General features: G+C 42.3%; 1 protein-coding gene across 1 annotated transcript in view; it reads right to left on the bottom strand.

Moving 5' to 3' along the window:
* Window positions 1-13,702, bottom strand: part of MFSD12 (major facilitator superfamily domain containing 12) — an 85,747-nt gene extending 72,045 nt beyond the window's left edge. Inside the window, exon 1 of the mRNA XM_075849968.1 lies at window positions 13,183-13,702. Coding sequence (XP_075706083.1) covers window positions 13,183-13,450 — 268 coding nt within the window. The 5' untranslated portion in view covers window positions 13,451-13,702. The remainder of the gene's footprint in view (window positions 1-13,182) is intronic.
* Between the last annotated feature and the right edge of the window lie 205 nt (window positions 13,703-13,907).

Genomic DNA, 13,907 nt, shown 5'->3' with positions numbered 1-13,907 from the left:
GTCAATGGCGGCCGCTGCATTGAAGTGGTTGACAAAGGGAGGGGGCTCCCTCTGTACCTCACCGTGAGAGATAGTGGGTGGCGATTGTTGCTATGGCAACCAGGAAGCAGTTGCTGGGCTTCCTGGTTTTCCAGGTACGGAAGTCTATTAGGTCCTGCCCAAGGCAGGACCTAATAGGCTGTCAGCTGAAGAATGACAGTTACAATACACTGCACTACATAAGTAGTGCAGTGTATTGTATTGTACAGGAGATCAGACGATCAGACCTTCAAGTCCAAAGGCAAGTGTAAAAAAAAGTAAAAATAAATAAATATTAAACAAAATAAAAAGTTAACTACTAAAAACAAACAAACAATCCTGTTTCCCTGATCAAGTCCTTTCTAATTAGAAAAAAAAATTATATATACAGGGTGGGCCATTTATATGGATACACCTAAATAAAATGGGAATGGTTGGTGATATTAACTTCCTGTTTGTGGCACATTAGTATATGGGAGGGGGGAAACTATTCAAGCTGGGTGTTGACCATGGCGGCCATTTTGAAGTCGGCCATTTTGTATCCAACTTTAGTTTTTTCAATGGGAAGAGGGTCATGTAACATCAAACTTATCGAGAATTTCACAAGAAAAACAATGGTGTGCTTGGTTTTAACGTTACTTTATTCTTTCATGAGTTATTTACACGTTTCTGACCACTTATAAAATGTGTTCAAAGTGCTGCCCATTGTGTTGGATTGTCAATGCAACCCTCATCTCCCACTCTTCACACACTGATAGCAACACCGCAGAAGAAATGCTAGCACAGGGTTCCAGAATCCGTAGTTTCAGTTACTGCAGATCTCGTATCTTCACAGCATAGACAATTGCCTTCAGATGACCCCAAAGATAAAAGTCTAAGGGGGTCAGATCGGGAGACCTAGGGGGCCATTCAACAGGCCCACGACGACCAATCCACTTTCGAGGAAACGGTTCATCCAGGAATGCTCGGACCTGACACCCATAATGTGGTGGTGCACCATCTTGCTGGAAAAACTCAGGGAACGTGCCAGCTTCAGTGCATAAAGAGGGAAACATAATCATGTAGCAATTTCAGATATCCCGTGTCCTTGAGGTTTCCATAGATTAAGAATGGCCCCACTATCTTTATCAGAAACTTGTAAATAACTCATGAAAGAATAAAGTAACGTTAAAACCAAGCACACCATTGTTTTTCTTGTGAAATTCTCGATAAGTTTGATGTGTCATATGACCCTCTTCCCATTGAAAAAACTAAAGTTGGATACAATAAATGGGTCTACAAAAAGTTATAGCTGTCAGAAAATGGCGACACTACATGATTTTTTTTTAGAAATTTATATTTTTATTGTGGGGACGTAGTGAAACTTAAAAAAAAAAAAAATCTATATAAATTTGACATGTTTATACTGCACAGTGAACACTAAAAAACAAACAAAAGTGCTAGAATTGTGTTTTGTTTTTTTGTTTCCTCATCTCCCCAAAAACTGAATAGTTGAAAAAACAAAAAACAAAAAACACATGTACCCCAAAATGGAACCAAAAAAATAAATAAAAATACAGCTCGTTCCACAAAAGCCCTCACACAGCTCCGTCAACGGAAAAATAACACGTTATGACTCAAAACGCAATGATGCAAAATGATGCTAAATAAAAAAAAAGGACCAGACTAATTTTTTAGGTCCAGTAGTTTTTCACTAAATACCCCAAATCGTCATTTGCTGGACCCCACACGTGAACCCTGTAGATGCAGCGGAGAGGACACTTTAGGGCCTTGTGCGGCTTATAGGGCTAGTGAAGAAGTCAAAGATTAGGCAACACTGGAACGCAGATATTTTTTATATTATAACCAATAAACCCGGCCTGTGGATAAAGGATTGGATCAAAGCGTACCACACCAATCCATGGATTATTCATTCACCCCATTATTACATCCTATTATGCCCTGATGTACTCCACACAGCTTACATATACCCTGATGTACTCTGCCCAGCTTATATAAACCCTGATGTACTCCGCCCAGCTTACATATAACCTGATGTACTCCGCACAGCCTACATATACCCTGATGTACTCCGCCCAGCTTACATATACCCTGATGTACTCCACCCAGTTTACATATACCCTGATGTACTCCACCCAGCTTACATATACCCTGAGGTACTCCGCACAGCTTACATATACCCTGATGTACTCCACCCAGCTTACATATACCCCCACATTATAAGCTGAAATACCAGTAAAAACACCAAACAAAATCAGCGCTTCAAAAGCCAAATCGCGGTCCAACAGAGCCCGGCAGTGTGCCCAAACTGCAATTTATGACCACATATGGGGTATTACTGTATTCTGGAGAACCCGCTTAACAATTTATGGGGTGTGTGTCTACGGTGGTACATGCTGGTTGCAAAACACTTGTGTAGTGAGCATCTTGATGCCACTTCTAGATGAATTCCTTGAGGGATCTAGTTTACAAAATGGGGTAATTTTTCGGGCGTTCCACTATACTGGTACTATAGCTCAATGCAACTTGGTGTCAAATCAAATCCTGACAAAGTTATCACATATAGTAACACGTCAGATTTTAAAAATGAGGCTCTCATTTGGTCCAAGAGTGGCTGCGGCGAGAACAGGTTAATTCTAACTGTGGGGGGCAGACAACCAGCCCACCGTGCATCAGCCCATCTGGAATTTGCCAAAAAGGTCAGTCAGGCCCAAAACATAGCTGTGTGGTAAATCAGGGTATTGAACAAAATATTAGTGCTCCAGTCTTGCCTAATCTTTGACTTCTTTACTAGACTGATATGCAACCCAAAACGTCATTATCTCCGCTGCTTCTACAGGGTCCAGCAAATGGTGACGTTGGGTTCTACACTATAAACTGTAGGTTTATAAATTAGTCTATACCATCATTTCACATCAATATGGTTCCATGGTTCATTTTGCAATACATATAATGTACTGAAAAAGGGTAAAAAAAATTGGGGGCAGGGAATAGAAAAACAAAAAAAAAACGCAATTCCGCAATAGTTTGAGATTTTGTTTATATGGCATTCATCATACGGTATAAAAAGGACAGGTTAATTCTTTGGTATTGCCATAATCTTACTAACTCAAAGTATGTTTTTCAGTGTGTAAAAGTAGTTAGCATAAAAAAAAAAAAAATTGTGTTGCCATATTCTGAGAGCCATGACTATTTTCCGGTGATCGAGCCGTTTTTATTGGTATAATTTTGGGGTACATGCTGCATTGTTAAATCTTTATTACATTTTTGGAGGCGAGGTCACCAAAAATAAGCAATTCTGGTATTTTATGGCATTCACTGCACAGGATAAAGAACGTGATATTTTTATCGTCTAGGTCGTTATGGACACAGAAAAACCGATTTTGTAAGAAAATGTCAAAATGTCAGATAGATGCAGGTCCCATCTCTGGGACCCGCACCTATCTCTGGAATGGGGTCCCCTAAACCCCGTTCTACTGCTTGGTGTTGTGGCTGAAGCGTGTGATGTCTGACCATTGATTACAGAAACAGTGTAGCTCGCTGAGCCATGCTGTTTCCGTAAGTCCCATAGAACTGAATGGTAGTTATGGAAACAGCGTAGCTCGTGTGCTACACTGCTTCTGTAACGGACATTCACTACTATGGGAGTTACTGAAACCGTGTAGCTCAGTGATATACGCGGTTTCCGTAACTCATGGTCGGAACGCCCATGCTTCAGCCACAACAGAGCAGTAGAACGGTGTTTAGGGGGCCCAGTTCTAGCGATAGGTGTGGGTCCCAGAGGTGGGACCGGCATTTATCGAACATATCCTGTGGAGCATCTATTCTGGGGGCTTTAGCCCAGTCTGGAGACTTCCTCTTCAAACAGATATTTCCATTGAAAGATTTTTGGTACAAAAAAACAATTGTCAGGTTTTTCCATTCTCTTGATTAAGCAAGACACTTTTTTGTGATGAAAAATAAAAATAAAAATAAAAAAATATCTTTGTTTCCCAGAGGAGGTACTTGGAAAAATCACTATTTTTAAGGTGTTTTATAGAACTCTTAACTTCAATCTTTTTAATGCTAGAGGCTAGGCAAGAAGATTCTTCTGCCATGATAGTATTCAAACACAGCTGGCATAGGTGTAAGATGTAGGCAACTTTTTTTTTTTTTTTTACACATTGCACATTCTGTTACGAGTTTTAGCCACCGCCTCCCTAGGCCCTTCTAACACCCTGAAACACATAACAAATAGATAAAGAATTTTGTCTTACCATCTGGAGAGAAGAAATGCCTCCTTAAAGATATACCGGACTGGAGGATCTGGTGGCCTCTAAACGTTCTATGTGCCCTGTTGCATCCACTGCTGGAATCGACATCTTGGTATTGCAGTACCAGGACCCATGTTGATTTCCCTCCTAAATAGGCAGAGGACTGGCTGGGGTAGGCCTCATGCGTTCCTAAGCCCCTCCTCCCACTAGGGTCACCAGGTTAGAGGCTTCCTAGATGTGCAGAATCACCGGAAGGGACAAATACCGTGAAGCGGAAGGGACCTGAAATAGGATTCCTGTTTCCCGTACACCGCACCAAACGCTCTGGCTGAGCAACCTGCCTGCAGGTGCAACAGCCATGGCGCTAGGGGAAGAAAACCCCCAGCAGAGGATGTCAGAACACGGTCCAACCTGCCATCTCAGACAAGAGAAGCACCGCCTGGGAGAGGAGGGAGGCCAGCCCCGGACTATCTGCTGCTCTCAAGACTTATGCAGCCGGAGAAGCCCCATCAGTAGGCAAGCGCATCATGGGGGTCTGCAGCCCTAAGTGTGTCCTTCGTTACTGGAACTCCTTTTGCTATTCCCAGGCTATCCCATCCAGAGGACAGGAAACCTAAACTGGGTGCGTCCACTTCTATCTTCTCAGGTTTCCTGTCCAGCAAATAGGAAGTCCTCTCCAGGAGTGGTGACACGGGTTAGGGGTAAAAGACACTGCACATGTACCAAGTTTCTCCACGGCCATCCCTCTGGATAACTAATTCAGCTGCATATATATGCCAACAGGGTGCTCAGCGACCAGAACCGCATATAAGCATGTAAACATATTTGACGATACTACAAAAATTTCTTTATTACAATGATCATGTTCTATAGTATGTGGAGAAGATTGGCCTGTAACAGGGGCCTTCTAAGAATACAGATATGCACATACGAGATTGCTTCAACTTTTCATTTGACATCTTATGCACTCTTCCAGGCACTTAAACAGAGGAAGCGGTGTGCAACGTAGGTCAGGTAAGTCAACCGCACGGGAGTCCGACCTGAATCTACTTGTAGGCCCCACAGGAAATCTGACTGAGATTTTGCAGTATACTGCCCCTTAACACCAAGAGGAAGGACACTTTTATGCAGCGGCAGCACAACGTGTGTCTATATCTTGTTGTAAAGGACTCCCACACACTATATGGAGCAAGAAATTAATGGTGCTGCCAGGGAAAAGCCAATTTCACTCAGAGATTACTCCCTCACTGTTACCAGGAACTCCTCACTTCAAAATGGCACCTCACCAACTGCCACTGGCTCCAGAGACTGCCTCCCAATAGCTCCTCAAACTTTCAGTCCACCCACACCAGACAAGACACAGAGGGGACAGACATCGGGAAACAGATGATTGGCACACAAACCACATCCCCACAGACAGCAGGCACAGAAGGGGACAATATTGATGTTCGGCAAATCACCCTTACAGGTCTACGGCCGTTTCGCATGATCCCACGCTTCGTCAAGGACTTGTTTATTTGTTGTTTTTTTTCACACATTTTCATATGGTATGTGTCCTTAAAACTGCACAGTTTTCAATAACTTGACAAGGGCTCCATCAAAATGTAGGAACTGTAGAGCAGAAGTGATTCTTTGTAACATAATACAAATATAAAACAACAATTCCGTTTTCAGTTGTCTCGTGACAATTCTATAATAGAAGAAAAAAAAAAAAAAAACCGAGGAACTTCTACCACTACATTTTTATGGGTGTTCGTGTAACACAGGGAAAAAAACCAAAAAAAAAACCTGCAGAACATGAAAACATCCGACTAACTTGCTGAAGCAGCAAAAATACATCCTACGGTTAGATATTTAACAGGAAAGCACTAGTCAAAGGTTAGTATTGTTAGAGGGGACTATAGCAAGCGCATAAAGCCAAACATTAAAAATAAAGGATTCCATTCTAGTTTTCATCTTGGCTTCAAATCAAAGTATTGGAAGAAATGGTTAGGGCTTCTGGGACATTTACTCCATTATTACCTCATGCCAACATGGATTGTCAGGCTTCATTTCCTAGATGCTTACAATAAGCTAAAAACGAAAGCACGTAAGCAGCCTTACGGCATCTGATAAGGCCTTCTAATCCCCAGAACAGCTTGCTTCTGTGTTGTGGGTGTATACTGGGAAGGTCTAGTAGTGTAAACCGTAGGACTTTAAAGGGAATGTGTCGCTAGAAATGTTTATTTTTTTTCAGTTTAACAATTAGTATTTGAGTGCTTACACATTGTTTTAATATTTTCACAAGTCAGGAAATATTATAAATTAGATTCTAATTTATAACATTTCCATGTGCTGGTCACTAGAGGGAGCAGTTCCCAAAATTGCAGCATGGTCACTGTGGTAAAGTAATCTCATTGATTTATGCTGCAAATTTGGGGTGGACACACTCCCCTCTAGTGTCCTCACACAATCCCCCCTCCCTTCTTCTGGCTAGTGCCAGGAGAAGGAGGGGTTTGACACTGTGTGCCGCCATTTTCTGAGCGACTGCACAGTGTAGGAGGGTTAGATACAGGGCTCAGCAGACCGTATCACACGAACAGAATACACACATCACGTACACAAACCTGCTCCTGCTGCCGCCGCTGGTCTACCCTCCTTGCGCCTTCGCTTAGTTGAACATATGGCCGGAAGTCATCATCTTACTGTCCGGCAGCGGCTTCCGGTCCACATGAAAATGGCGCCGGATATCGCTCTACGACCGAGCTTCGTTTTGGTCTGTGTGGGAGCGGCGCATGCGCTGTTCCCACATAGACGGCGTACGCTTCTGAGAATGGAACGGCTCCCGTTCGCATTCTCTATGGGGTTGTATGTGCCGTATTCCATCTCTGTATCTGTCGTTAATCGACAGATGAAAAAAAATGCTAGCCCCCAGAGAAGTAAAAGTAAGAACACAGTAAAAAGTCACAACACTAATAAATTTTTTGTTTATATTTTATTAAAAGCAATATAATAAAAAATAAAAAAATCAGGACACTTTCCCTTTAAAGCATTGTAGGTCAGCTGAACTTGCTGACTTCTGAAGTACAGTATGTCATCTAGTAAAAAAAAGAAACCAAACAGGATTTACGGTTAATGCCCAATCCTTTGCTCCCGTTGGAGATAAGCACTGTCTGGTGTCTGGCCCCCTTGAATAAAAAACATGCAAGATCGGCTGATCCAAGTGCACATGTTTAAAGAGTTACGTCTTAGATAAACTGCGTACAGGGAGTCGGCGGTAGTCTGAGACACACCTCTCCCTCACACTGCAGTTCTGCCTCTTCAAATTGGTTGCAGTTTATATAAAAAATAAATTTAAAAAAAAAGTCCATCACAAGCTCACCAGGAAGTCAGGGCATGCAGAGATTATTTCTATCGCAGCAAGGGCAGTATGATTATAAAGTATAGATTACCATCCCACCAGTGAAGATTATCAAGTGATTCAACGAGGGGGATTCCTGGAGAGTCGGTTTAAAGATTTTTCTGGGGTGGAGAAATTATTGTAGTCTCATTCACAATGTAAGGATGAAAACACATTGTTTACAGGACAATGAAAACATAGCATGCCCATTTTTCAGTTTTGTGATGTTTCCGACTTCTATGGGGGAACAAAAAACAAAATCGAATTTAAAACCACCAGAAAGGCAAGTTTATCAAAATGCCACACGACTCATACCACACTAAAAAAAAAAAAAAAAAAAAAAAAAAAAAAGCGTACTCACGCCACAATTTAAAAAAAAAAAAAAAGCCAATAAGTCCTTACAACAATCGCCATAACCCTTTTACGAATCTGTTTTTTCATACAATTTGTTACATTTTGTTACATTTTATTCAGTTCCCGTCTCGTATTTTGTTATAAATTGTCCATTTTTCAGCCATATTGGTTTCGTTTTTTTTTCTTAAAAAAGGATTAAAAAAAATAAATAAATGTATTTAGTTATTGTTAGGGCTCATTTACACGAGCGTGTGCGTTTTGCGCACGCAAAAAATGCTTTGTTTTGCGTGTGCAAAAGGCACTTAACTCCATGTGTCAGCCCCATATGATGCGCGGCTGCGTGATTTTCGCGCAGCCGGCATCTTTGACACTCCGTTTGGATGTTTGTAAACAGAAAAGCACGTGGTGCTTTTCCGTTTACATTCATAGTTTGACAGCTGTTGCGCGAATCACGCTCGACCCACGGAAGTGCTTCCGTGTGGTGCGCGTGATTTTCACGCACCCATTGACTTCAATGGGTGCGTGATGCGCGAACAACGCAGAAATATAGGACATGTGAGTTTTACGCAACGGACTCACGTTGCGCAAAAGTCACGGACTGTCTGCACGGCCCTATAGACTAACATAGGTCTGTACGACACGCATGAAAATCACGTGCGTTGCACAGACGTATATCACGCTCGTGTAAATGAGGCCTAATGGTGAAAAAATACAGATGTAAACAAATGGAACAAATACGCACTGAACTATTGAAAAACAGGCATGCATTTTTTTTTTTTAACTTCAGCCCATCGATTTTTATGGGCTAAAGACGGTACCAATACGGATCCTTTGGAACATGCTGCGTATAGAAAAAACCCAAAACATGCCGATAAGAGAAATGAGTGTTTAAAAACGTGAATAAAACCATTTAAATGTATTGGCACCATTTATTTCAATATAAAATACAGAATACAGATAAGAAATATGGAAGTGTGAATGAGCACTTATTAGGCTACATGCACGTGCCCGTAATCACGGGCCGCGATTGCGGGCACGGCAGGCCGCCAGCATTCATGGCCCGTGCTCCCATAGAAAGCATGGGCGCACGGCCCATAAAATGCAAAAAGATAGTACGTGTCCTATCTTTTGCGGTACACTTCTACGGCCCGGACACCTTCCCGTAAATAAACGGGAAAGTGTCCGTGGACAATAGAAGTGAACGGGTCCGCAATTACGGACGATTTTTACGGTCGTGTGCATGGGGCCTCAAGCTGGAATCACCTGCAGCTTTTGTGGCAGTTGGAGCAAAACAATAGTTGATCCAGAAAAAAAATAAAAAAATAATAAAAAAAAGAAGTACAGTATAAGGCCGGTTTCCAACGGGTCAGATACGCTGTAAAAATAACAGCATATATGACCATGAACCCGCAGTACATTCTGTCCATAAAACCGAACCACATTGTGGTGCGGTTTTTCGGGCGGAATATCCGCTACGGACAGCAGCGCTTGGGCGCTGTGCATAGTCAGGCCTCCTAAGATGACCCAGGCCACGTGACCGCTGCAGCTTGTGATTGGCTGCAGTGGTCACATGGGCTGAAACATCATCCCAGGAGACCAGACTGGGGAAGAAGCGATTCCGATGCAAAAGTCACAACACTTAACTTTGTTGTGGGTTTTTCATCCCTATTCAATTCAATGAGGGAAAACGCGCAACAGAAAACAAACAAAAGGCAGCATAAACTAACATGCTGCGGATTTAAATTCTGCACCGCAGGTCCATTTATTAACGTTTACCCTGCGTTTTTTATCCCACAGCACGGGCACGAGATCTTCTAAATGCTATACTATGCAGCTACTGTAAACGCTGCAGAATTTCCGCACAGAATTCAGCTGCTGAAATTCTGCAGCGTTTTCGCTATGTGGGAACCCGGCCTAAGGCCTCTTTCACACAGCAGTTTTTTGATCAGTATGTTACATTAGTGTTTGGAAGCCAAAACGAGAACTGAAAAACAAACATAAGGGACTGTTCAGCGTTTGCCTTCCATTTGGGCTTTCCGTTCATCTGTTCCGTCAGAGAAACAGATGAACGGAAAGACTAAAAGTATCGTTTCCGTTTGCAATAGCGTTGATTTCGTTGGTATTTTTTGGTTTCAGTTGTGTCCGTTCAGCTAGGTTTAAGTTTTTTTTTTTCACTGAAATAGCGCAGCACACTACAATCAGACTTGGAAAGCTTCTATGCAGATTATACATGTGCTATATAAAAAAAAAAAAAATTATTAAATGTACAATAATTTATGAAACTAATTTCGTTTGGGGTATATTCGATTTGTTGCAGAAATTTCTGCAAGTGTTCCATTTATCAGAATGGAACTTACAGAAATCCATGAACCTGTTGCAGAAACAACCCCATTCAGATGTATGGAACAGATTTTGTCGCAAAAATTTCTGCAACAAATCTGCCACGTATGAACATCGCCTTATTCTCCGCAAGCATTTATTTCAAACACAATAGCATTTGAGACGCGGACTTGGACATCCAGCAGTGGCGGCTGAAGTCCTTGATGTTTTTTAGCTTCCTTCTGAGAATATGGTCACAAGGGGGCTTCTAAAATGTTTTACTGCAGCAGATGCTTGGTAGAGATTATGTAAAACTTGTGTCTGAGTAGCGTAAACTTGTGACCACTGGTTTCATAATGGTTACACCAATATAATTATTCAACGTCTTCCTCCTATTATTGCATAACCGATGGTAGATAACTGCCTTTAAAGCTTTCACATGTCTCCCTCCTTACAAAACCACATGTCCTCTTTAGCCGCTTTCTAGTGGTTTTGGCGTTACATATTACAACGCAGTCAGACACTACACATCAGGTCGGTTAGTCACGTCTAAATCGCCTTGACCAAAGTGACAAAGTGCACTAAAGAAATGAGAAGAGAAATATCCAAGTAGTAGAGGACGGGTCCGGTCAAGAACTCCATTCCGCATTACTGTTTTTTGGTAAAAATGGCAAGGTCTGCGCAAATTCGAAGGAATAAAAAAACCACAAACACTACATATAATGGTAGAGATTGATCTACACAGATCTGATAAATCCATTTTACCCATCACAGTGAGACGCAAGAGGAAAATTAGGACCAACAGACTTTTATTCTTACAGAACCCCCTTTAAGACCAACCAACGTCGGAGGCAGAGTCTACAGGACAGTTGAGAGCCTGAGACTATTTGCTGGAGTTTGTAATTTATTTATTTTTTGTCTCTTGTTGCAGAAATCCACCTAAGCAAGTCCCAAACATACACATAAAGGCTATGTACAAATTTAAAAACTTTCTTTTTATATAAAAATCTGTATTAGGGTCAATGCACACGTTGCATATTACGTGCGGCTTTGCCGCGTGTATGCGTATGCGGCAAAACCGCAGTGTAATACAGTACCAGCAGAGTCTAAGATTCCAGGTAATCTCATGTCCACGCTGCGGTATTCTGCGGGATGTAAATTCACCTGCGGTGCATATTTTTGAAGCCACAGCATGTCAATTTATCTCACGATTCCGCTTGCGAATTTTATCCCTGTAGTTCTAATGAAAATCCTAAAAACCACACCAAAAAACGCATTAAAAAAACGCACCTCCGGGTGCGTTTTTTTCCTGCAGTTTTGGTGCGTATTTTCCACAGCAAAATACTCAACGTGTGCATGTAACCTTAGTGTGATTCCTGCAACTTTCTAATTTATTTTTATTAAAAATTATTTCTACTTTTTCAGATACAGCTGCTCTGTATACAGGATACAAAGCAGCTCTAGCGCTGAAACCTGTATCCGTCAGGTCAGCAGGACTGACTGGTTCAGTGGCAGCAGTCGCAGGATCCACCTGTTAGCCATCACATCTAAGTTCATAACTTAGATGTGATCAATAACAGCTCGATCCTGCGTGGAAGACACACAGGACTTGCTGACACTAAACCGGTCAGTCTCGCTGATCTGACAGATTCAGGTCTCAGCGCAAGATACAGCTGCTCTGTATACAGGATACAAAGCAGCTGTATCTCAAAAAGTAAGAATAATTTGATAAAAAGTAATTCGAAATTTGCACCAAAACAAAAAAAAAAAAAAAACACGTTTTCAAAAGGTTTACATGGCCTTTACATTCAAAACAGGGTTTATAGTACCACAGTATTTTCAGACTGTTAGAGCGTTCAGAATTTTACGAACATATTTAAAGAGAAAATGTAAAAGTGAAAAACACAAGACCAAAAAAAACAACAAGCAAAACATTCCTGGTGCCGGAGTTTTACTTTAAATTGTAGCACATTCAAGGGGTTGTCCAGGTTGGGGCGGGGGCTGTTTTTTTTTTTTTTATACTCCTTACCTATCCACAGGATAGGTTACCAGGATATAATCGGTGGGGGCCTCGACACCTGGACTCTGCACTGATCAGCCGTACTAGCGCCCAGGGGAAGCAGATGGCTCCGTACACTGTATAGCGGCTGTTATACGCTTGAATAGGAGCAGAGCTGCAGTACGGACACCATACAGTGGTTGGAGCCACCTTCTTCTGGCACCGACCTTGCATAGCTTCCGGAATTTGGATCCAAAAAGGTAAAGAAAAGACTGATGCATCTCTTTTTTTTGTCCACTTCTGCGTTTGGCTCAAAAAACCGAGCCACAAACGGCATCAAAGCTGTGTGTGATCTTGCCCTAAAATTATTGCTCTATATAGAGGATTGTGATCAAGAATTACTTATTTTAGGCTTAGTAGCCCAGTTATAGGAAGGTATAGTAGGTACTAGGGTGGGAGCTTGGTGGATACCATGTGCACCTCCTCCAAAATTAAAAGGGCTTCTGAATAAAGTTTTTACATACGTGACAATTAGATAATATACTTGCATTTGGGAATTTCAGGAACAAGATCATCATGTACCAAGAGCATCATTTGTATGGAAATGGCTGTATCTGGACTGTGTCGTTTGGGGCAGACTGATGGGGATTATGGAGCAGTAGATTAATATACAATAAACTTTATGGATTATTTCCGATTTTTGCATTGTACACAAATGATCATGATCTGGAACATTTTTAGCATCTGTCTGAAGTCCGATCATTTCCCCATTCACAAAACTATTTGGGAACGTTCGCTTATTATTGCTCAACTTCCTTTACATCAGTCACTACCCAGCTTGTGATATTCCCCAGACCTACCGATTAGATGCCAGGATTTCCTACGCCCATAAGACCGAATGCCAGAGTGTCGATCCGATTCATACCCAACAAGTGGGGTACAGATGCCATCAGCTAACTGACCAACCAACAGGAGGAGACCGGCGGAAAACGAGTCAAATCCCAGCACTGAGTGGAAATAGACTAAGAAATAGGTGAACCACATGGAAGCGCAGAGATCATTCAGGTAATGCCCGGTGGCATAGCTGAGCTTCTGGCATAGGTGCACGTTGGGCGCGCTGTCTGCCATGCTTCGATCAGAACTCTCGGTGACAACACTATGGCATCTGGTGCGTGGTACCACACATGCTCCTCACTCAGTCCGATGCCATGATCATCCGGAGCCTGCCATGGCGGTCCCTGCACTTAGAATATATTTATACTGTGATGCGATTAGAAGCCCCTCCCGCTGTCACCGATCATCTCCAGCCCGGTTTACTACAGCACGTTAAATTCCGGGTTGTAATTCCCCTACCTGCCCACGGACCAGTCAGTGACAACTCAGCCCACTACCCGGAAGATTGGCAGATTATCCACCAATCAGGAGCGCGCTGAAGGCTGAGCCTGTTTACCACTTAGTCCCGCCCCTCGTCCAATCTTGTGACTAGCTCGGTTAACCCCTTCCTTACTCGAATGTAGTAATTGCCTTCCTGCTCGGGGGTTGTCTGTGTGCAGTGAAGCAATTTGTGAAATAAAACCCAAGTTTC

This window comes from Rhinoderma darwinii, chromosome 1 (genome assembly GCF_050947455.1).
Source record: "Rhinoderma darwinii isolate aRhiDar2 chromosome 1, aRhiDar2.hap1, whole genome shotgun sequence".
NCBI lineage: Eukaryota > Metazoa > Chordata > Amphibia > Anura > Rhinodermatidae > Rhinoderma > Rhinoderma darwinii.
This window is presented reverse-complemented; position numbering and strand designations above follow the sequence as displayed.